The sequence below is a fragment of the Bombina bombina genome, chromosome 6, assembly GCF_027579735.1.
Source record: "Bombina bombina isolate aBomBom1 chromosome 6, aBomBom1.pri, whole genome shotgun sequence".
NCBI lineage: Eukaryota > Metazoa > Chordata > Amphibia > Anura > Bombinatoridae > Bombina > Bombina bombina.
The window spans coordinates 740,589,687-740,614,841 of record NC_069504.1 but is presented as its reverse complement, the minus strand read 5'-3'; the positions used below and the strand labels follow the sequence as shown (position 1 = coordinate 740,614,841).

The 25,155-nt window shown below is 40.8% G+C and overlaps 1 protein-coding gene across 2 annotated transcripts in view; it reads left to right on the top strand.

Annotated features, from left to right (window-relative positions):
- LOC128663585 (tumor necrosis factor receptor superfamily member 10A) overlaps positions 1 to 25,155 on the top strand; it is a 340,293-nt gene that overhangs the window by 236,385 nt on the left and 78,753 nt on the right. Inside the window, exon 3 of one of the 2 annotated variants that reach the window (XM_053717980.1) lies at positions 14,933 to 15,064. The exons of the other annotated variant lie outside the window; for it this stretch is intronic. Coding sequence (XP_053573955.1) covers positions 14,933 to 15,064 — 132 coding nt within the window. The remainder of the gene's footprint in view (positions 1 to 14,932; positions 15,065 to 25,155) is intronic. 2 annotated transcript variants of the gene reach the window in all.

The window sequence follows — 25,155 nt, the reverse complement described above, 5'->3', positions numbered from 1 at the left end:
GAAAGATAAGGTGAATCACATTGCAAAGCCGAGAGTTTTAAGACTCTCCGAGCAGAAGAGATAGCAATAAGAAACCAAACCTTCCAAGATAACTTAATATCTATGAAATACAATGGCTCAAACAGAGCCTGCAGCAAAACTTTAAGAACAAGGAAGTTAAGGCTTCAAGGAGGAGCAAGAGACTTAAACACAGGCCTGATTATGACCAGGGCTTGACAAAGATTGAACATCTGGCAGATCCGCTAGACACTTGTGTAACAAAATAAAAATGCAGAAATCTGACCTTTCAGAGAACTGACTGACAATCCCTTCTCCAGACCTTCCTGGACAAAGACCAAAACCTAGGAATCCTGACCCTACTCCAAGAGTAGCCCTTGGATTCACACCAATACAGGAATTTACACCACACCCTATGGGAAATCTTTCTAGTAACAGGCTTGCGAGCCTGAATCATCGTCTCAATGACAGACTCGGAAAAACCACACTTAGACAGAACTAAGCGTTCATCCAAATCTAGTTTCTCTGAATCTGTCTGCTTGGAGTTGGAAGGAATGGACCCTGAGTTAGAAGGTCCTTCCTCAGAGGAAATCTCCAAGGTGGAAGAGATGACATCATGAATAGGTCTGCATACCAGATACTGCGCCATGCAGGAGCTTAAAAATTACCAACGCTCTCTCCTGTTTGATACGAGAAATGACTTGTGTAAAGAGAGCAAACAGAGGAAACGGATATGCTCGACTGAAATCCCAAGGAACCGCCAGAGCATCCATCAGGGTAGCCTGCAGATCTCTAAACCCTGAACCGTACGTTGGAAGCTTGGTGTTCTGCCGAGACGCCATCAGATTCAACTCCAATGCCCCCCAATTGAGGGTTAACCTGGAGGACACCTCCGGATGGAGAGATCACTCCCCGGGATAAAATGCCTGTCTGCTCAGGAAATCCGCTTCCCAGTGTCCACTCCTGGAATGTGGCTGATAAGACAATAGTGGGCTTCCACCCACTAAATAATCCGAACCACCTCCTTCATGGTTAAGGAACTCAGTTCCTCCCTGGTGTATCATGAAAGCCACTGAGATGAGGTAGTCCGACTGGAGCCGGATAAACCCGGGCTAAGGACAACTGAGACCAAGCCCTCAGAACATTATAAATCGCTCTCAACTCCAAGATGTTCCTGGGGAGAGTAGACTCCTCTTGACGACTGGTGTAGATCTATCTTCTGAGACAGATCCAAATGGTCCCCGTTCTATTGTCTGAGCATACATAATTGTAGAGCTCCCAAATAGAATCAAGCAAAGGGAAAGATGATCATGGAAACAACCATCAGACCAATTACCTCCAAACAAAGAGCCCAAATAGAAGACTGTAGAGAGAGGCAAGAATAAACAATTTAGGATTTTCTGACCTCTGTCAGAAAAATTTACATAGAGAACCTATTATGGTCCCTAAGAAAACTACCCTTGTAGCTGGAACAAAGGAACTCTTTTTTTTCTAGTTTAATTTCCATCTGAAAAATACAAAGACAGACAACAAGGTCTCTGAATAAGAGATTGTTTGAAACAAGAATGGTGCCTGAACCAAAAAGTAATTCAGGAAGGGCACCCCTGCAATTCCGAGACCCGATGGAGACTTCTAGAAAGGCAAATCACAGGAACTAGAGACAATCCCTTAGGATGGGAACATGAAGATACGCATCCTTCAGGTCTATGTTCATTATGAACTGACCCTCTTGAGCCAAAAGAAAAATGGAACAAATATTTTGTTCTGAGAAACTTGTATAATAGAACCTAGGCCCTGTTCCATCACTGGAACTATCGTTTCCAAGAGGGCGGTCCTGAACACAGTTCAAGAATGCCTCTCTATTTATCTGGACTGCAGATAATCCTGAGAGGAGATGTCGCGCTCGCTGCCGGATATCCCGGCGATTCTTCCTGTGTGCCTAGTTGCCTAGCAACGTCTTGCTCATTCTGAGCCGTCCCATTCGGCTGACGTCAGGCTGGCTTCTTATTCCAGTGACTCTTTCCTCTGGTGCCCGTTTGTTTTCTAAACTCTGTGGCTTTCGTGAGTACTCTGATACTTTTAAAATCTGTCTTTTATTCTTGAACCTTTCCCTGAACGACCATGCTGTTGCTTAACCCTCAAACTGCCTGATTACAAGTTGCCAGACTCTGCATTACTGACCATGCTGTGCTTAACCCTCAAACTGCCTGATTACAAGTTGCCAAACTCTGCATTACTGACCACGCTGTTGCTTAACCCTCAAACTGCCTGATTACAAGTTGCCTGACTCTGCATTACTGACCACGCTGTGCTTAACCCTCAAACTGCCTGATTACAAATTGCCAAACTCTGCATTACTAACCACGCTGTGTTTAACCCTCAAACTGCCTGATTATAAGTTGCCTATCACTGCATTATTGACTGTATTATTGTTTAACCCACTCTCTGCCTGATTCAAGTTGTCTTAAACTGCATCTCGGGTTCTGATGTGGTCTACTCCTGAACTGCTTGATATTAATTTCCAAGTCTGAAGTTTATTCTCCTGCTATCAAGTTTTCCATTATTCTATCCAGAGGACTCAGACCAACACTGCTCCATATCATGAGTACCTTGTTTTATAGAAGTTGTTGTGGGGTCACGTCCTGGATTAAACTCAGAGTGCTAGGGTGTTATTTTAGTTCGCCCTAGCATTTGGGTCTTCTTCTGGACATTACCTAACCTGACAGGAGAAAACTGTCCCTGGGAGGGAAAGATAGAATTCTATTTGAAACCTTAAGATACTAAGTCCACAGCCCAACTCGTATCCAAGTCCAACCCCAGATCAGGACAAACCCTACCTGATGACTTAGACTCAGCAGCGGGTTTCTTTGACTACTTCCCCTAGTTTCAATACAGATTTAGATTCCAAGAAGACTTGGACTGTTCCTGCTTGAAAGAGGGAGAGGAAAACTTTCCTTTGCAGATACTGAAAGGGACGAAAATTACTCTGACGTCCTATATCTCTATTCTTCTTAAATATTGGAAGAAAAGACCTTCCATCTGAAGAATCAGGAATTATTCCTGCCACCCATCCAAACAAGTCTTACCCTTGTAAGGAAGCGCTAGATGCTTGGACTTAGAGTTCAGCCACAGCGTCCAGCGGCAAGGACAGAGAAGCCAGATACCTTGGCTCCCAGTCTGATAACTAGCATGGTATCATCAGAAATAAAGGAATTGGCTAGTTTGAGAGCCTTAATCCTGTCTAGGATCTCCACCATAGGAGTCTCTACCAAAACTGATACAGACAAGGCGTCGCAACAACAAGAATGCCACACTTGAAATAGAAGCAATGCCATTGAATACCTTGCTAAACATACATCTTCCTTAAAAAGCTCCCCAGATTTGTGTCCATAGGATCCTTAAAAAAGCAGCTATCCTCTACAGGGATAGGAGTTCTCTTATCCAGAGTAGAAGCCCCTTCTAAATTAGGCACCGTGCACCATGAATCTGAGTCAGCAACAGGAAACATCTTTTTAAAGATAGGAGATGGGGAAAAAAGTTATCCCTTGCTTCTCCCATTCCTGTGCAATAATCTCTGTTGCACAGTCAGGAACAGGAAACACTTCCACGGAGGAAGGAACATCGTAGTAACTGTTACATTTACTAGATTTCTTAGGGTTGACGACAGGCGTGTCTGAGTCGTCCAAAGTAGCCAAAACCTCCTAACAATACACAAAGGTGTTCAAGCTTAGATCTGAAGGATACTACTTCAGCATCAGATGAAGGAAATGTACTGTCCGAGTCTGAGGTTTCACCCTCAGAAGCTACCAACGTATCCTCCTCATCAGACTTATGAGGAAGGGCAACCTGTGTAGTACAGAAACCTTACTATCTGAATCTTATATTCCTCTTGCGTTTACCCTTAAAGGGACAGTACACTGTAAAATTGTTTTTATATGAATGTATTTTCAATGACTTGTTAAACCAGCTGCAGAGTATAACATTTATGAGCAATTGCATTTTCAGGTTTATTTGTGTATATGAAGTAGCTGGTTTTGTGCTTTTAAACCACAGCCTATTACAATGGGTTGAGCTTCAGGTAACATCAGATCTCATTATGTTATCACTTTGTGTACACACACAGGCTTCCTTATCTTATATTTGTCTAGAAAACCAAAGCTCAATACTTAGAGAGAACAATGGAAAATTATCATTGTATTACTTCACTATCATGCCCCCCACTGAGAGTGTAATCTCTTCTGATGGCTGTGTTTACTTAGGCTATTCAATAGAATATACTCCAGTATAGAAACTTTCAGTATAGGTTGGGATGCCACAAGCTAAATCAGCTATTTCAAATGCCAAAATAGGGGTAAATGAGCTACTTGTAAACAATTTAAAACACTCCAACAGGTAAAATGAATAATTTGGAACAATTTAAAGGGGAGAATTTTTTTGGGTGAACTGTCCCTTTAAACATAGGAAAAGCAGATAAAGCTGTAGATACCGCTGAAGATATCTGAGCAGCAATTTCTGCAGGCAATTAAACTCCTCCAGGAGGCTGAGAGGACCTACAGGGCACTGTGTGTGACGCCATAGAGGCTTGGGACGTATGAGGAGAAAGCTGTGGCATTGCCTGAGCAGCATCATCCTAGGAGACATTGTGCTCAGTGGGCAACGATCTATCAAATTTATGCAACACAGAATTGCATATGTCAAAAATTTGTGCAACAGGGCATAACAGGTCTATATCAAAAGACAGACACCCATGTCCATTCAGATTAAAAAAAGCAAAAAAATTTATTTATGGAATTATTTGGAACTGACATTTTATTAAACATAAGAAAATATTTAGTACTGTCACTTTTAAAAACTAGTACTAAAAAGTTGAACATATCTGCGTTAACACTGTATCCCTTTGGGCAATAGCCTAGCTGTATGCACAGCATTTAAGCTTAGCCAGGGATAATACAGACATTTAGACAAACTAGCGCAGTGCAGAGTCTGTTCTGTAGCAGAAAACCTAAGATAGTGAAACGCTAAATTTTAGCTAACTAGCTAGCCACTATCATCTCTGAAATGAAAAAGACAAACCGCATAGATCTCCCCTGCAGATCTAGATTAACAAGATATCGGCAGGAGAAAGAACGCTGCTCCGTAAGAAGCGCCTCTATGCTAAACTCCCCGCCATGAGTTTGTAATGGCGGATGAGAAAGAAAGTGCGTAACCACTTAGACACACTTGAAATGCACAGTTCCCATATCCAATACACAGTTCCAAATCACTCAAGTCATCTGAGCTTATCGCAGGCTCAGCTGATTGATATACTTTGCATCCATAAAAGGTGGACATAAGGTACATTCAGGGCTAAATGCATCAATGTTACACAGCTGTACTTTGCAAGGCTATGTGCATCGGAGAATGGAGACCTTAAAGTTAAATTCCATTAAATAACTAGGGTTTAGTCCACTAAACCATATCTAACAGCTTCACATGGTCATATAATACATAGCAACTCAGTGCAACCGCTCTGAACAGATCTATACCGAACCACAGCAGGGCAGCAAACGTCCAGCGTTCATACTGGGACAGAAAGCGTTAATCCAAAAAGCAGCTTGCAAAATTTAAACATCCCACCAAAGTAACAGCCCCAATAGGAGAATAACTCCTAGTCTCTATCACATAAGTGCCTGCTCCCTGCCAGAAAATATCCTGTATAAAGGATATAAAAGTCCCCTAAAATTGCAGCACAAACTACTTAAGTGCCTATCTCCTAATCTAGAAGAAAAAAAGGCACTTACCTGCAATCTAGCTGTCAGGCAGGACTACCACTTACACGGTATTAGAGGACACATACTCCTCACAGAGACCTGTAGAAAGAGACAGAACAGAGTAAACCTACTCTGGCTTTCTATACTAGGGAAGCAAAATGTTAGGAACTTGTAAGGTAGAGCTGCGCATCTTCACCTGTCTCACGATTCGATTCGATTACGATTATCATCGTAACGATTTGATACGATTCGATTCTACGATGCATCGCGATGCATCACGATTACTGCACTATTTCTGCCCAATTGTTAAATTTTTCAGAAAAAAAAATTCAAGCAGTCAAAGTATTGAAATAAACTCTTTTTTTATTTTATTAGCTCAAAAAAGGACACTCTTCCTGTGGCAAAGTCTGAACACAGCAGACAACAACAGTTTATAGAACAGTAAATACTAAATGGCAATTGTTGTATTGGTTTGGAAACAATATTATGGCATCAAACTGTAGTTACAGAGTACGTAGTGTAAAAAGTGCAGTGCTCACAGTGTACTTCTTCAATAAAAGAAAATATTTAAATGTATATATATTATATATAGTAAGTACACTATACACTTGTAAAGAAACATGAACAACAAATAAATGTCTAACCTATCTATGTTGGTTTTAATTTAATTTCTTTACTTGCTTAGTAATAATAATATAATAATAGACATTAAATTAAAACCAAAATAGATAGGTTAAGCTTAAGTTACCACCATAATACCTTATTTGTGTGAAAATTGTCCTCAGAAAACAAAACATAAATCCCTTATAGGTACAAAATTACAGGTGCAGTCCACTGTGCCTTCATGACTGTCAATTTGTGGCAAACAAACATCACGTGAAGAATCTGGAACACAACACACAGCACAGAGTGTGCACACAACACACATGTGATTGTGACATATACAATTAGTTTACACAGTTACAGACTTACAATAGTACTAGAGAGAGAGACATTTAAAACAAGTAGCATTGAACTGAACTACTATAACTACAGTTTCTTCTTGATGATTATATTATCTTTATGGGATCACAAATATAATTAGTTAGTTATTAGTTACTGTTAAAGCAGTACTACACACAACTGAACAGTGACTGAGTCAGTCACTGAACAGTACACAGCAGTCACACACAAACAAACAATACATAAAAAAGGACACAGACATCAAGGAGTAAATCATGGTGAAGAAAGGGTGGCACGCCACTCACCTGAGGTGTGTGTGCTTTATTTTTGTATTGTGCTGTTGTGTGTGGCACTGGCACTGTGTGCTGTGTGTGCTGTACTGTCTGTAGTGTACAATATATTTGTGATCCAATAAAGATTTACTCAAGGTTTACTCGAGGCTTTTCCTTCCCCTATAGTGGTTTGGCTTCAGTCTCACTCTCTGCATAGTGCACTCATAGACACTGACAGTTAGACAGTCACACTCACTAGACACTCAGACACTAGAGACACAGTGGGACACACACACAAACAAAAACATTCAAAGGCACCACAGCCAGTCAGCCACAGTCACACTCACACTCATAGACACTTAGACACTGGGACAGTCAGACACACAATCACATACAAACAAAAACATTCAAAGGCAGTTAATACACTCATCTCACACACACTCATAGATATAGATATATACAAACTTTTCAAACTGGCACTCACTCACTCATAAAGACAGTTAGACAGTACACACATTGTTATTGTTAACTGGTTGGTTATATTAGGTTAACCCCTACAGATCTGCCTGGGAGTGGGATGGCATTTGGGATTGGGATCATAAACAAAAACATATGATATCTTTCTTAAAGGGTCTATTTAAAATAGACAATTTTTAGTGTGAATAATATTAATAATCCCTTATGCTCTATGCACTCACTGCATTGCAAACAATACAGGGGTGTGCTGTAAACAATAGCACAACATCTACAAAACAGAGCACTTCCTGATTGGCAAACATCACAGTAACACTAGAAGTAGTAATAGACATTATACAACAAGTAGCATTGAACTACTAGATTTACTAACTTTGATTATCTTTATGGGATCACAAATATATTGTTACACAACACACACACAGACACAGTCACAGTCACACACAGTCAAACAATACCAAAAAAAACACACATCATAAAAAGAGTGAATCATGGTGAAGGGTGACACTGACACGCACACATGAGGTGTGTGCAGTTGTGTGTTGTTTCTTTTGTATTGTTTGTGTGTGTGTGTGACTGTGACAGAGTGACGTGGTCGGTCGTGTCGTGTAGTGTACTAGTATATTTTGTGATCCAACAAAGATTTACTCAAGGTTTTAAGCTTCATTTTTCAAAAAGCTATAAGCAATATAACAGTAACAAATATAAAATAACTTAACAGTAGTCTGCACTGGGCAATGGGGCACACAGCACATTCTTCTGGATGTGCCAAAAAACATTAAATATTAATATTATAAACCTGAATCACTACTCAGAATTATGGAATATGTAGGTTTTTCTGTAAGAACACTAGTTGATCCACATGCTCTGGTTTGAGGGTGCTTCTTTTTGCCGTTACCACATCTCCTGCAGTGGAGAAAACCCGCTCTGCAGACACGCTTGTACCTGGGATACACAAGTATCGCTTTGACAAATGAGAGAGGAGGGGAAATATGACCTCATGTACATGCCACCATTTCAAAGGGTCTTCAGTGAGAGGCAGAGATGGGGCTTTACAATATTTCTCTATTTCCTCTTCAGCCTTGGCATAGGGGGTCTTGGGTTCTATTGTACCTTCAGTGTCAGTGAAAGACTGTCCCAGCAAAGTCATGAGCAGCGATGTGGACTTTCTTTTGGGAGGAGAAGGGTTATCCTCCTCGATGGGTGATTCTTCTTCCAGAGTTTCTTTTCCCTCAGGCAGTGGCACTTCATCCACGTTTGTCCTCCTAGATGTAACTGTACTAGTACACTCAATCTGTGTTTGAACAAAAGAATAGAAAAAATAGCATTCATATCATTATTACCTCGAGCAGCCAGCCAGCTAATGCTATGTGTGTGCTCAGAGAGACAGTAATGCATAAATAAATGCATGCAACAGCTCACATCTATTAGGAAGGACTCAGGAGTGGACGGAGGAGGAGGAAAGTTGACTGACTGTGGCGTTTTCAAACTGACTTATATAATAAACCTTGTACTCATTAAACTAGCTACTAATCAAGCTACTGCTAGCTAAGCCTATTTTGTATGGATGGTATGTTTTATGTTTGTTTTCAATTTATACATTTTTCAAGAAACATGATGCAATTAAAATTACCTCCAAGGATGCAGCCTCCTCAGTCACTCCTCTGTATATCTCCAATCTCTCCTCCTCTGTGAGAATAAAAGGCAGTCCCTTAAAACGAGGATCCAGGGCAGAGGCTGTATAAAGTATCTTCTTCTCTGCCTCACTGCTGTACCTCTTCAGGAGATCTGTTTTGATGGCATTCTTGATCTCATGGATCATGGGTGTGTCTCCCATGGTGTCTGTCATGTTCTGGAGCAGTTGTGCATTTAGAGGGGCAATGAGAGAAACAGTTGGATTGCGCTCTTCTGACATCAGTGTGGTTGCATCTTTCATTGGCTTTAATGCACTCACAGCATCCTCTGCATTTGACACATCTGTTTCGTTGAGAGTGCAGAGATCTGACTCACTTTTTCTGACTTCTGGAGACAACAATGTGGCACAGATTGCAGGTTGCTGTTCTAGGAACCTCTCGACCATGTCATATGAGCTGTTCCACCTTGTTGTCACATCAGTTATCAGCTTATGATTCTTCAGGCCAAGACATTTCTGTTTTTCTTTCAGACAGTGGTTTGCTGTAGTGCTGCGGTGAAAAAATGTTGATATTCTTCGCACTCTGCCTAAAAGCCTGGAGAGCGTGGCCACTTTCAGCGCCCGCTGGGATGCGAGATTCAGTGTATGGGCGAAGCATTTTACATGAGGGAATTTTCCAACTTGAGCAGCAACAATCATGTTCGACGCATTGTCGGTCACAAGCACTACAGATTTATCGCACAGCTGCCATTCTTCCACGACACGAGACAGTAGCTCCGCCAGATGAGAACCCGTGTGAGACTCATAAACTGCTCTCGTTTGCAGCACATGCGACAAGATCTTCCAGTCCTTGCTAACGTAATGTGCAGTTACTGTTACATAAGACTCCGTCGTGACTGAAGTCCATGAATCACACGTTATTGCGACTCGACTGGCTTGGCTCATTGATGCAATTACCTGAGCTTTTGTTTCGTGGTAGAGTGCAGGTATAACGTTTTCTGTTAAGTGATTGCGTGACGGGATCTTATAACGTGGCTCTAGTGTCTTCAACAGGTTGCGAAACCCAAGGTTTTCCACAACAGAGTAAGGCCGTAGGTCCTTCGCTATGAAAGTTGCCACAGCTTTGGTTATTCTCTTCCCTTTTTCAGAGTTGGGTGGCAAAGTTGACAGCATTGCATCAATTCTTGGCTGATGAGCTTCAGCTAGTCTTGTTATTTCCTTGGCAGTGGCACTGGCGGCAGCGGCAGGGGTTAGCATCTCAGAGTGAAAACGTCTAACGTGATTTCTCAAGTTAGTAGTATTCCCTAGGTATTTAATTTTTGTGTGACAGGCTTTACAAACCGCGTGTGTCTTGTCCAATTCGTGCTTTCCAGTATGTTCATAAAATCCAAAATGTGCCCAGATGCTTGCTTTTAAAATGCTAGGTGCATTTTTTATCTCTCTATCTTTTTTGTCTCCCTCTGTCATTTTAGCATGACATGTACATATGTGACGGATGATGTTGTTGTCAACGTCGAATTCTGTCAGTGTTAAAAAAAAAGAAAAAACACTAAGTTCCAGTTGTCAAAATGTCAAGCCGCAAATGTAAAATCAACAAGTACTAGTAACTTCAAGTTCAACTACTTTGCCAATGCCATACATTTTGCGAACATAAATTTTAAAACAAATTGCATTGTGATTGCAGGGGACATCACTCACTCACTGACACTGTAAGTTACTGTAATATATTACACACTTAAAGGTGCAATGAAACCCAAACATTTACTTTCATGATTCAGATAGAGAATACAATTTTAAATAAACATCATAACTAACTTCTATTATTTAATTTGCTTCATACTTCTCAGATATCGTTTGTTGATGACATATTAGCAATGCATTGCAATGCACAGCACACACATTACTTAGTATATAATACTTAGTGCACAAGGAGGAGGCTATGCATTTCAACAAAGGATAAGCAAATTATATAATAGGGAAAGTTGTTTAAAATTGCATGCACTTTCTTGAATCACAAAATGGGTTTTATGGCCTTTAGTTTAGTATGTTTAAAAAAATGCAGCTTTTAGCCTTGTTAAGTTTTGTTAACTTATAAAATAAAAACAAGGATTGGGTTCTTCGGATTGGCATCTTTTAAGAGAGCACTCAGAGTCAGCACATGCATGCAATTGCATTGCATATTAAATTGCATATATAAAATGTATTATATTAAAAAAATAAATACTATTATTATATATAAAAAGTGTAAATTATTAAAATATTAGAACTTCAGACCAGGACATCCATCCATGTGAAAAACATGTAGATATAGATAGATACAGATTAGACTAATAGAGACATTAGACAATAATAGTATACTATATTTATTTATAATACATTTTTTATATATGCAATATTATTCAATAATGCAGCAATTAATTATGCAGCAGCCTGAGCCTCAGTCAGCTCAGCAGTAGTAGTAGTACATACTACGTTAAGTAAATAAGGCAAGTATTTAATTGTACCCCTTATTGTGTAATAAATGTGTACCCCTTATTGATTTGCTCTTTAAGTAAGTTAATAATTAGTTTACCTATGACAAGTAGGCAGTTGAGGCAATAGGCTTAGGCATGGCAATGGCAATTATGGCATGGCATTGGCAAAATGTACAACGTTTTGGTAACTAAGCAGTTAGTTAGTCTAATTCTCACCATAGGTCTCCTCCTCTGTCTCCCACAAAATAAAAATGAGCCCGCCGTGTAGCTGTATACCGCCGTGTATACTCGGAGTCGGAATCGTCATCACATTCACCATCATCAATCTCAGTTGCTTTGCTCCTACTGCGTAACTTCGGCACTTCCAGAGACCGCCCATGGAGCGCCCATGTTGCTTTATTGGGTGACGTGACGTCAGTGACGTCAAAACGATGTACCGCGCACTTTCTGTTACTTGTCCTGGAGGCTGGTCACGTGGGTAACGTTAATCGATTATCGCGTCTCAGCGCATCGATGCAGAATCGTTTCATGCCGCATCGCGATGCATCGTCAAAACGATTATTTTTGACAGGCCTATTGTAAGGTGGGCCGTTTTCCTTTCTGCTTTAAAGCCACCACTACCCTACTGAAGACCCACTAGACCCAAAAATCTTGCTTGTAGATAAAAGAAATTCAATTTTCTTTAGACACCAAAACTTCACCTCCTCCATTGACAGAGGCAAAGAGAATGACTGGGGTTGGTGGGAAGGGAAGTGATACTTAACAGCTTAGCTGTGGTGCTCTTTGCCTCCTCCTGCTGGCCAGGAGTGATATTCCCACTAGTAGTTGATGATGTTGTGGACTCTCCATATCTTAGGAAATAAATATATATATGTGAAGGGTTATTCAGGGTTTCCTGACAGATATCAGTGTTCCAATGTAACTATCGCTAATTTAAAAAAAAAAAAAATGCTTTGGAAATAGCAAAGTGCTACTTGTACTTATTGCCCTATAACTTGCAAAACAGCAACATGTAAACTCAGGATAAAATGTAGAAACTATTTAGCATGGGTGTTTTTTGGTGGTTGTAGATGTGTAGCAGATTTTGGGGGGTCAGAAAAGTTAGAAAAAGTGTTTGGTTTTTTTCATCATCATCATTTTTTTTAATAGTATATTATAAGATATGATGAAAAAAAAAAATTATGCATAGTGGGGGGGGGGGGGGGCAACGACTTTGTAATATACATTCATGATTCATTTTGCACCCCTTAACCTGTAAATTAAATAAATGCATTTTCCCCAATTCCCAAGAGAATTTGAAGTGTACTTCTCAAGCCTACCTCTGCTACATTCTATGCAGTGATTGTTTGATCACTGTAGTAGCTAGTTTCAATTTGTCCCTAAAAAAGGCATATCTTTTGGACTGCAAGACATGCAAATTTAGCTTATAAAATGACTATGAGCATGCTCTAAAAGCATTTATTTTGTATAGATGTTTTGTAATGTATCTTTAAAAGAGGCAGCGCTAAAAAGCACAGAACAAAAAGGGGGATATTTATATTTATATATATATATATATATATATATATATATATATATATATATATATATATGCAATACAGTGTGACCGCACCACCCTTTCTAGTTAGTGTGCTCAGGCACGGGATAAAGTCCGGTCAAAGACTGTATAATAATAACAAAATTTCAAAAATCCCAGCCACTGAGTCTTAGAATCAAGAAGTTTTTATTCTTCAACAAAGGATATGATCAAATTGATCTTTCACAAAAAGCAATCATGACTATCAAGGAAACATAAGGTGTAAATTCACTCAGATCCTTATGTTTCCTTGATAGTCATGATTGCTTTTTGTGAAAGATCAATTTGATCATATCCTTTGTTGAAGAATAAAAACTTCTTGATTCTAAGACTCAGTGGCTGGGATTTTTGAAATTTTGTTATGTATATATATATATATTTAGGATAATATTTATATAATCAATGATAATCTAGGAGACAAAAATATAAAAAGGCTTTAGAAATTGTATGTTAATAAACTGATACAATTTAATAGGTACAAAAACGACACACAATGATATAAAATGAGGCGGGACGTCTCCCTGAATAAATAAAAGCAATATAAAATAACAGTATCTGGTTTAACCCACTTACAGGAGTAAAGTGGTAGAAAAATAAAGGGCTAAATCTATCTATACATTACTTATTACAAAACAGAATCCATAATAAAAAGCCAAAGTTTTTCCAATAAAGTAGGAGTTTATATCTCTGTTTTTTATGGTCGGGCACAACCCCGAAACATCACATTTAAGATATCATTATAAATATCACTTTTTGTTCCGTGCTTTTTAGCGCTGCCTCTTTCTTTTTTAGCTTTGTTCCACTAGTTAAAACCAGAGGGGTTTAACTGAGGTCAGCAGGAATTTTGAGATCTTTAAGCGCTCTTGTCCTATCCTTTTTTGTAATGTAGCTTTGTCAAAGTCTGCAACAGAACAGGAAAGCACTACTGGGGGGAGCTAGCTGAACACATTTGGTGAGTGAATGATGAAAGGCCACCGATCACCAACTTGCTTCTAGTAAAGCATTGCTGCTCCTGAACCTACCTATGTTTTTCAACAAAGGATACAAACAGAACAAAGTGTGATAACAGAAGTACATTGAAAAGTGTCTGAATCATTAAAGTTTAATGTCCCTTTAATAGATGATACATAATATGCATCTGAATAACTTTTTTTGTTCCTTTAAGCTTGGAACCTGCAGTATTAATACCTGGCCTTAGGGTTGCCACCTTTCTTGGAAAATATACAGTCTCAGGGCCGGCCTTAGGTTTTAAGGCACCCTGTGCGGGCTACTCCCCCTCCCTTTGCTGATTGTCTACAAAGGAATAGCAAACTGTTTGTTAATTGGTTGGTGGCGTTTTGGTCAGCCAGGGTCAGTGTTGGATATTGAGCTTTAACAAGAAGAGGGGAGTAGAGGTTGGGAGAAAACAGTGAAAGTAAGGGCATTAATTTGGAATCCAAATTTTTGGATCAGCCCTGAGCGCAGCAGCGCCCTCTGAGGTGTTGCGCCCTGTGTGGTCGCACACCCCAAAGGCAGGCCCTGTACAGTCCACTCTAATTACCATTAGAGAAAAACTGTCTCAGAACAAAAAGCTGCTAGAGGTAATATGTAAATGACCATTTGGTTACAATTAGATTCCAGCACACTTAAAATACATTTCCACATAACCGGATCCTCATTTCTATATTAATTTACATTATCTACATTGACATAAATCTTAAAATTACCAACATGCCAGTAAAATACCAGCTGGGTCTTAACTGGTAACCCTATCTGGCCTATATAGGTAGTTCTTTTCTTCTCTAAAATATAACATACAAATTTCTGTTTTACAGGCACATACGTGGAGAAGGACTGCACAGTTCCAGATGAACAAGGAACATGCAAACCCTGTCAGCTAGGGATTAATTACAGCGAGCACCTTACTGGACTATCACACTGTTTGTCATGCACAACCTGTCGTGATGGTAAGTTCCCTCAATCTATATATTAAAGTGCCTAACCATGCAACTGGACTGCCTAGCCACGCCTACCCCAGAACATACACGACTCTGCCTCAGAAGAATGACTCCACCCAAAGAACACCCACGATTTTACCCATAGGCCTTCCTGACTTAGTTCCCAGCTTTCTAGCCCTGCTCAGTGAGGTATTTGCTCCCAAACAGTTTTTTATTTGTTTGGAAATTTAAACAGAACCATTCATCGATCAGGCTTTAAAAATGTATGTCGTCATTAAATTGTGCACAGTATTTTTTTATTCACACTTTGAGGCACCAGCTCCTACTGAGCATGTGCAAGAATTCAGTGTATACGTATATGAGTCTATGATTGGCTGACATGTCCCATGATGCAGTGGCTGGTAAATAAAGTGCTATTGCATTGTCTTTTTCTTTCCTAAGATATGGAGAGTCCACAACATCAATTACTAGTGGAATTATCACTCCTGGCCAGCAGGAGGAAGCAAAGAGCACCACAGCAAAGCTGTTAAGCGTCACTCCCCTGCCCACAATCCTCAGTCATTCTCTTTGCCTCTGTCAATGGAGGAGGTGAAGTTTGGTGTCTGAAGAATATTGGATTTCTTTTCGCTACAAGTAAGATTTTTGGGTATAGCTGTAGTCCACGTCAATCATTGCAGTAGAGTAGTGGTGACTTTAAAGCAGTTAGGAACTTGTGAGGTGGGCCTTGCTGCGTTTTCCTAACATTTTGCTGCCCTAGTATAGAAAGTCAGAGTAGGTTTACTCTGTTCTTTCTTTTTATACAGGTCCCTGTAAGGAGTATGTCCTTTCACACCTTGTAAGCTGTCCTCCTGCTGGATGGCTAGATTGCAGGTAAGTGCTTTTGTCTTCTAGGTTTGGAGACTTGCACTAAGAAGGGTTTTCCCGCTGTTTTTATTGGGACACCTTAATCCTTTGGGAAGGCTTTTAATGTGCAGTGGCAGGCACTTATTATGTGTGAGACTTAGGGGTTAGTTCTTTATACTGTGGGAATCATCCCCAGAGGCTGTTATTTTAGTTCTTTTTCATATGTAGGAGTTTTTCCACATCTTTATTTAGCTAGCTACTGCATGTAGCACTAAGTGGAAGCTCCGTTTTCTCTGATGTGATTTTAGTAGCACAATCACTAACAGATTTGCCCCTTGAGCTGGTATTATTAATGTTTAGAGCAGCGGTGGAGCATCTACTCTGTCCTTTTTACTAAAATTGATTTGGCTGCTGTTAGAAACTGCGCACTTCATTTCTCTACCGATTACGTGACTCTTCTCCTCTGGCTGAGAACGGAGCAGCGCCATTGTTATCAGGCTCTCAGTGTTTCGAGACCTTGTATTGTAACTGATTTTTTTATTCTTTATATCTGCATCTCTTTTCTCCTGAAACGTTAATAGAAAGACATTGTTTGCAGTTAAGTTTCAGTAGAATTCATTTTTAAGAAAGTGCAACGAGTACGTAGAACAATTCTAAATTAAACGATCTTGTGTCTCATGTTTAACTAATCTCTTTAAGTCAAAGTGCATCTTGTATTTTGACCGTTCACTGCGGTGCTTTAATTAGCACTATTACTCTGTTTTGCCTCTTTAGCTTGTGTATTTTTAAGACTTAGCTCAGAGGTAGAGCGTCTACCTCTGAGTTTTTCACTATATATCTGTTTTTGTTTTTTGTTCGGCTGCTGATTGAAGCGCGCTGTTTTATGCGCACTTCATTTTTTCTGGCTGATCACGTGACGCCTTCTCAGACTGAGAATGGAGCAGCACCATTTTCTCTTTCAGTCCTTGTATGTATCGACTCGTTTTCCCGTCTCAGTGTAGAGCTCTTTTTGTTCCTAAGACGGAGAAGGACATTGCTTGATTTTATGTTAGTGTTTTCTGCACTGCAATTATGCTCAGTCTTACTTATCAAATCACAACTTTTGAAAATAATTAATATTTTAGTATATTTAGTAAGGTGTCTGTTCTGACTGCTGCTTCACAGCTGGTCCTTCCTCATAGGCTGATGAGGATTTATGTGTAGCTTCTGAGGGTGAGATCTCCGAATCAGACAGTTTATTTCCTTTCTCTGATACTGAAGAGGTAAACTTCAGATTTAATCTTGATCACCTTCGTGTATTGCTAAAGGAGGTATTAGCTTCTTGGACGACTCAATACTTTTGTCCTTGTCAACCCTACAAAATCTGGTAAACTTATTAACTACTAGGTTTTCCTTCCTCTGTGGAGGTGTTTCCTGTTCCAGGTTGTGTGATGGAGATTATTTCACAGGAATGGGAGGAGCGGGGATACCTTTCTCCCTGTCTTTAAAAGAAGAAGCTGGAGGCTTATTTACAAAATATGTATATTCATCAGTGTCTTCAATGGCAACCTGCAGTTTGTATTGCCACTGTAGCAAGTGCAGCATCTTATTGGTGCAATGCCTTGTCTGAATTAATTTTAACAGAGACTCTGTTGGAGGAGATCCAAGATAGGATTAAGGCTCTTTAACTAGCCAATTCCTTTATTTCTGATGCTATCATTCAGATTATTAGACTGGGAGCCAAGATGTCTGGCTTCACTGTCTTAGCCCGCAGGGCTTTGTGGCTAAAATCTTCGTCAGCTGATGTTACCATTGTAAGGAAGCGCCATAAGCTTGGACTTAAAGGTAAGACCTTGTTTGGGTCTGGTCTGGCAGAGATAATTTGAGTTTTTGTGTGGAAAAGGGTCTTTTCTACCACAAAACAAGAACAGCAGTCCAAATGGACGTCAAAGTAATTTTCGTTCCTTTTGTAGCTTCAAAGGAATGTGTTTCTCTCCCTCTTCCAAGCAGGATCAGTCCAAGTCTTCTTGGAAATCCAATCGGTCTTGGAACAAGGGGAAGCATTCAAAGAAACCCGCAGCTGAGTCTAGTCAGCATGAAGGGTTTGCCCCTGGTCCGGGATCGGGATCAAGTGGGGGGGGGGGGGGCTGGCTTTCTCCATTTTATCTAGCCTGGATACGAGATGTCCCAGATCCTTGGGCTGTGGACATAGTATTCAAAACTTTTCCTCCCAGGGGCAGATTCTACCTCTCAAGATTATCTGTAAACTAGATAAAAGAAGGCATTCTTGAACTGTGTTCAGGACCTTTCCTCCCTGAGAGTGACAGTTCCAGTAAGAGAACAGGGCCTAAGATTCTATTTTAATCTGTTCGTGGTTCCCCCCAAAAAAAGAGGGAACTTTCCGACCCATTCTAGTCCTAAAGTTTCTCAACAAGTTTCTAGACCATTAGGATCTGTCTCAGAGGATCTGTCTCTAGATCAGTCGACAAGAACCTCTCTTCCGTTGTGTCTTTCAGGACATTTGTCTTTGGGCACAGGTTTCCGTAGACCTTCCTGCGTGATTGGGGCCATGGGCGCCAGCCTGCTGGGCTGGGGAGCAGTCTGGGACTTGTTAGAGATGCAGGGACTATGGACTCAGGAGGAGTCTGCTCTCCTCATACATATCTTGGAGTTGAGAGCAATTTACAATGCTCTGGTGGCTTGGCCTCAGTTGCCTTAGCCCGGTTTATCAGGTTCCAGTTGGACAACAGCACCTCAGTGACTTACATCACCCTCCAGGGAGGAACTCTGAGTTCCTTAGCCATGAAGGAGATGGCCTGGATTTTTCAGTGGGCTGAAGTTCACGATTGTCGTCTTTCTGCCATCCACATTACAGAAGTGGACAGCTGGGAAAAGGATTTCCTGAACAGACAGACTTTTTATTCCAGGGAGTGGGCTCTCTATCCGAGGTGTTCTCCAGGTTAACCCTCAAATGGGGGGTGCCTGAGTTGGATCTGATGGCGTCTCAGTAGAACGCCAAGCTTCCAAGGTACGGTTCAAGGTCAAGAGATCCATAGGCCGCCCTGATACATGCTCTGGCAGGTTACTTGGGATTTCAGTCTAGCATATTGGTTTCCTCCATTTGCTCTCCTTCTACGAGTCATTGCTTGTATCAAACAGGAGAGAGCATCGGTAATTCTAATAGCTCCTGCATGGCCTCGCAGGATCTGGTATGCAGACCTAGTGAAGATGTCATCTCTTCCACCTTGAAGGTTGCCTCTGAGGGAGGACCTTCTCTCTCGCAGGGTCCATTCCTTCATCCAAACCTCGTTTCTCTAAAGCTGACTGCTTGGAGATTGAACGCTTAGTTCTGTCTACGCGTGGTTTTTCTGAGTCGGTCATTGAGACCATGATTCAGGCTTGCAAGCCTGTTACTAGAAAGATTTACCATAAAGTATGGTTCAAATACCTTTTATTGGTGGGAATCCAAGGGCTACTCTTGGAGTAGGGTCAGGCTTCCTAGGATTTTGTCTTTTCTCCAGGAAGGTCTGGAGAAGTGATTGTCAGTCAGTTCTCTGAAGGGTCAGATTTCTGCATTTTATATTTTGCTGCACAAGCAGCTGGCGGTTGTGCCAGATGTTCAATTTTTTTGTCAGGCCCTGGTCAGAATCGGGCCTGTGTTTACGTCTGTTGCTCCTCCTTGGAGCCTTAACCTTGTTCTTTAAGTTTTGCAGCAGGCTCCGTTTGAGCCATTGCATTCCATAGATATTAAGTTGTTATCTTGGAAGGTTTTGTTTCTTATTACAATCTCTTCTGCTCAGAGTCTTGGAACTCTCGGCTTTGCAGTGTGATTCGACTTATCTTTCATGCTGATAAGGTGGTTCTTCGTTCTAAGATGTTTTTTTTTCCTAAAGTTGTTCCAGATTGAAATTTTAATCAGGAAATTGTTGTTCCTTCTCTATGTCCTAATCCTTCTTCTCATAAGGAAAGTTTGTTGCACAACTTGGATTTTGTGTGTGTGGTCTAAAATTCTTCTTACAGTTGACTAAGGATTTCGCCAGTCTTCTACACTGTTTTTTTCTCTCTGGAAAGCGTAAAGGTCAGAAGGCTACTGCTGCTTCTTTCTCTGAGAAGTATAATTCGTTTTGCTTATACAACTGCGGGTCAGCAGCCTCCTAAGAGAATTACAGCTCATTCCACGAGGGCTGTCTCCTCTTCTTGGGCTTTCAAAAATGAAGCTTCTGTGGAACAGATTTGCAAGACTGCAACTTAATCCTCTCTGCATACTTTTTTTTCCAAATTTTACAAGTTGGATTCTTTTGCCTTGGCGGAGGCTTCTTTTGGGAAACAGTTTTTTTTTAAGTGGTGGTGCCTTCTGTTTAGGTCTGCCTGTCTTGTTCTCCCTCCCTAGTCATCTGTGTTCTCTAGCTTGGGTATTGGTTCCCACTAGTAATTGATGACGTTGTGGACTCTTCATATCTTAGGAAAGAAAACAAAAAAATTATGCTTACCTGATACATTTTATTTATTTCTAAATATGGAGAGTCCTCGACCCCACCCTTATATTTAAGACAGTCATTTTTGGCTAAACCTCCGGCACCTTCTACACCATGGTGTTATTACTTTTTCCATTTCCCTTCGGTCGAATGACTAGGGATTATGGGTAGAGGAGTGACACTTAACAGCTTTGCTGTGGTTCTCTTTGCCTCCTCCTGCTGGCCAGGAGTGATTCCCAGTAGTTGATGACGTCATGGACTCTCCATATCCGGAAAGAAAGAAATTTAGGCCTAGATTTGGAGTTCGGCGGTAAAAGGGCTGTTAACGCTCCGCGGGTTTTTTTCTGGCCGCACCATAAATTTAACTCTGGTATCGAGAGTTTAATCAAATGCTGCGTTAGGCTCCAAAAAAGGAGCGTAGAGCATTTTTACCGCAAATGCAACTCTCGATACCAGAGTTGCTTACGGACGCGGCCAGCCTCAAAAACGTGCTCGTGCACGATTCCCCCATAGGAAACAATGGGGCTGTTTGAGCTGAAAAAAAACCTAACACCTGCAAAAAAGCAGCGTTCAGCTCCTAACGCAGCCCCATTGTTTCCTATGGGGAAACACTTCCTACGTCTGCACCTAACACTCTAACATGTACCCCGAGTCTAAACACCCCTAACCTTACACTTATTAACCCCTAATCTGCCGCCCCCGCTATCGCTGACCCCTGCATATTTTTTTAAACCCCTAATCTGCCGCTCCGTAAACCGCCGCCACTTACGTTATCCCTATGTACCCCTAATCTGCTACCCCTAACACCGCCGACCCCTATATTATATTTATTAACCCCTAACCTGCCCCCCACAACGTCGCCGACACCTGCCTACACTTATTAACCCCTAATCTGCCGAGCGGACCTGAGCGCTACTATAATAAAGTTATTAACCCCTAATCCGCCTCACTAACCCTATCATAAATAGTATTAACCCCTAATCTGCCCTCCCTAACATCGCCGACACCTAACTTCAATTATTAACCCCTAATCTTCCGATCGGAGCTCACCGCTATTCTAATAAATGGATTAACCCCTAAAGCTAAGTCTAACCCTAACACTAACACCCCCCTAAGTTAAATATAATTTTTATCTAACTAAATAAATTAACTCTTATTAAATAACTTATTTCTATTTAAAGCTAAATACTTACCTGTAAAATAAATCCTAACCTAAGTTATAATTAAACCTAACACTACCCTATCAATAAAATAATTAAATAAACTACCTACAATTAACCTAACACTACACTATCAATAAATTAATTAAACACAATTCCTACAAATAAATACAATTAAATAAACTAGCTAAAGTACAAAAAATAAAAAAGAACTAAGTTACAGAAAATAAAAAAATATTTACAAACATAAGAAAAATATTACAACAATTTTAAACTAATTACACCTACTCTAAGCCCCCTAATAAAATAACAAAGCCCCCCAAAATAAAAAATTCCCTACCCTATTCTAAATTAAAAAAGTTACAAGCTCTTTTACCTTACCAGCCCTGAACAGGGCCCTTTGCGGGGCATGCCCCAAGAATTTCAGCTCTTTTGCCTGTAAAAAAAAACATACAATACCCCCCCCCCCAACATTACAACCCACCACCCACATACCCCTAATCTAACCCAAACCCCCCTTAAATAAACCTAACACTAAGCCCCTGAAGATCTTCCTACCTTGTCTTCACCATCCAGGTATCACCGATCCGTCCTGGCTCCAAGATCTTCATCCAACCCAAGCGGGGGTTGGCGATCCATAATCCGGTCCAGAAGAGGCTCCAAAGTCTTCCTCCTATCCGGCAAGAAGAGGACATCCGGACCGGCAAACATCTTCTCCAAGCGGCATCTTCGATCTTCTTCCATCCGGAGCGAAGCGGCAGGATCCTGAAGACATCCAGCGCGGAACATCCATCCGGACCGACGACTGAACGACGAATGACTGTTCCTTTAAGGGACGTCATCCAAGATGGCGTCCCTCGAATTCCGATTGGCTGATAGGATTCTATCAGCCAATCGGAATTAAGGTAGGAATTTTCTGATTGGCTGATGGAATCAGCCAATCAGAATCTAGTTCAATCCGATTGGCCGATCCAATCAGCCAATCAGATTGAGCTCGCATTCTATTGGCTGATCGGAACAGCCAATAGAATGCGAGCTCAATCTGATTGGCTGATTGGATCAGCCAATCGGATTGAACTTGATTCTGATTGGCTGATTCCATCAGCCAATCAGAAAATTCCTACCTTAATTCCGATTGGCTGATAGAATCCTATCAGCCAATCGGAATTCGAGGGACGCCATCTTGGATGACGTCCCTTAAAGGAACAGTCATTCGTCGTTCAGTCGTCGGTCCGGATGGATGTTCCGCGCTGGATGTCTTCAGGATCCTGCCGCTTCGCTCCGGATGGAAGAAGATCGAAGATGCCGCCTGGATGATGACTTCAATCGGATGGAAGATCCTCTTCTGCCCCGCTTGGATGAAGACTTTGACCGGATCATGGACCTCTTCAGCCCCCGCTTGGGCTTGGATCAGGACATCGGAGGAGCTCTTCAGGACGGATCGGTGAACCTGGTATGGTGAAGACAAGGTAGGAAGATCTTCAGGGGCTTAGTGTTAGGTTTATTTAAGGGGGGTTTGGGTTAGATTAGGGGTATGTGGGTGGTGGGTTGTAATGTTGGGGGGGGGGGGTATTGTATTTATTCTTTTACAGGCAAAAGAGCTGAAATTCTTGGGGCATGCCCCGCAAAGGGCCCTGTTCAGGGCTGGTAAGGTAAAAGAGCTTGTAACTTTTTTAATTTAGAATAGGGTAGGGAATTTTTTATTTTGGGGGGCTTTGTTATTTTATTAGGGGGCTTAGAGTAGGTGTAATTAGTTTAAAATTGTTGTAATATTTTTATTATGTTTGTAAATATTTTTTTATTTTCTGTAACTTAGTTCTTTTTTATTTTTTGTACTTTAGCTAGTTTATTTAATTGTATTTATTTGTAGGAATTGTGTTTAATTAATTTATTGATAGTGTAGTGTTAGGTTAATTGTAGGTAGTTTATTTAATTATTTTATTGATAGGGTAGTGTTAGGTTTAATTATAACTTAGGTTAGGATTTATTTTACAGGTAAATTTGTTATTATTTTAACTAGGTAACTATTAAATAGTTCTTAACTATTTAATAGCTATTGTACCTGGTTAAAATAAATACAAAGTTACCTGTAAAATAAATATTAATCCTAAAATAGCTATAATATAATTATAATTTATATTGTAGCTATATTAGGATTTATTTTACAGGTAAGTATTTAGCTTTAAATAGGAATCATTTATTTAATAAGAGTTAATTTATTTCGTTAGATAAAAATTATATTTAACTTAGGGGGGTGTTAGTGTTAGGGTTAGACTTAGCTTTAGGGGTTAATACATTTATTAGAATAGCGGTGAGCTCCGGTCGGCAGATTAGGGGTTAATAATTGAAGGTAGGTGTCGGCGATGTTAGGGAGGGCAGATTAGGGGTTAATACTATTTATGATAGGGTTAGTGAGGCGGGTTAGGGGTTAATAACTTTATTATAGTAGCGCTCAGGTCCGCTCGGCAGATTAGGGGTTAATAAGTGTAGGCAGGTGTCGGCGACGTTGAGGGGGGCAGATTAGGGGTTAATAAATATAATATAGGGGTCGGCGATGTTAGGGGTAGCAGATTAGGGGTACATAGGGATAACGTAGGTGGCGGCGATTTGCGGTCGGAAGATTAGGGGTTAATTATTTTAAGTAGCTTGCGGCGACGTTGTGGGGGGCAAGTTAGGGGTTAAGAAATATAATATAGGGGTCGGCGGGGTTAGGGGCAGCAGATTAGGGGTACATAAGTATAACGTAGGTGGCGGTCGGCAGATTAGGGGTTAAAAATTTAAATCGAGTGGCGGCGATGTGGGGGGACCTCGGTTTAGGGGTACATAGGTAGTTTATGGGTGTTAGTGTACTTTAGGGTACAGTAGTTAAGAGCTTTATAAACCGGCGTTAGCCAGAAAGCTCTTAACTCCTGCTATTTTCAGGCGGCTGGAATTTTGTCGTTAGAGCTCTAACGCTCACTTCAGAAACGACTCTAAATACCGGCGTTAGAAAGATCCCATTGAAAAGATAGGATACGCAAATGGCGTAGGGGGATCTGCGGTATGGAAAAGTCGCGGCTGAAAAGTGAGCGTTAGACCCTTTAATCACTGACTCCAAATACCAGCGGGCGCCCAAAACCAGCGTTAGGAGCCTCTAACGCTGGTTTTGACGGCTACCGCCGAACTCCAAATCTAGGCCTTAGTGTTTTCTCACACACTTGTTGATCATGCAATTCTATTGTATTTACTGGTCCTTTTAAGAAGGGACAAAGCTATATATATTCCTGAATCTGTCATCAAAAGACTAAATATAATAAATTACATAGTTGCCAAATTTTGAAAATCAAAATCCAGGTACACTTTGCAGCATAATAATCACATACCTCGTAACATTTGTGGAATTAGAAATTCAGGAGGTTGAGGAGGGCCTTCATTTAGTAGGTTGGGCTGTGTCAGAAAGGAGGGGTAACGAGTGGATAGTGGGTGGGATTATGGGCATTTCTGAGTGGGCAGGTCTGGGCAGTTTGTAGGTTTGCCGGTGCAGTTTGTGGCATGTCTGAGCAATTTGTGGGCGGATCTAAGAGAAATTCTGCATTATATGGACATATGTTTGTCTCAGAGGGACAGCAAACCATAGCTCAAAATCAGGGGACTATCCCTCTCA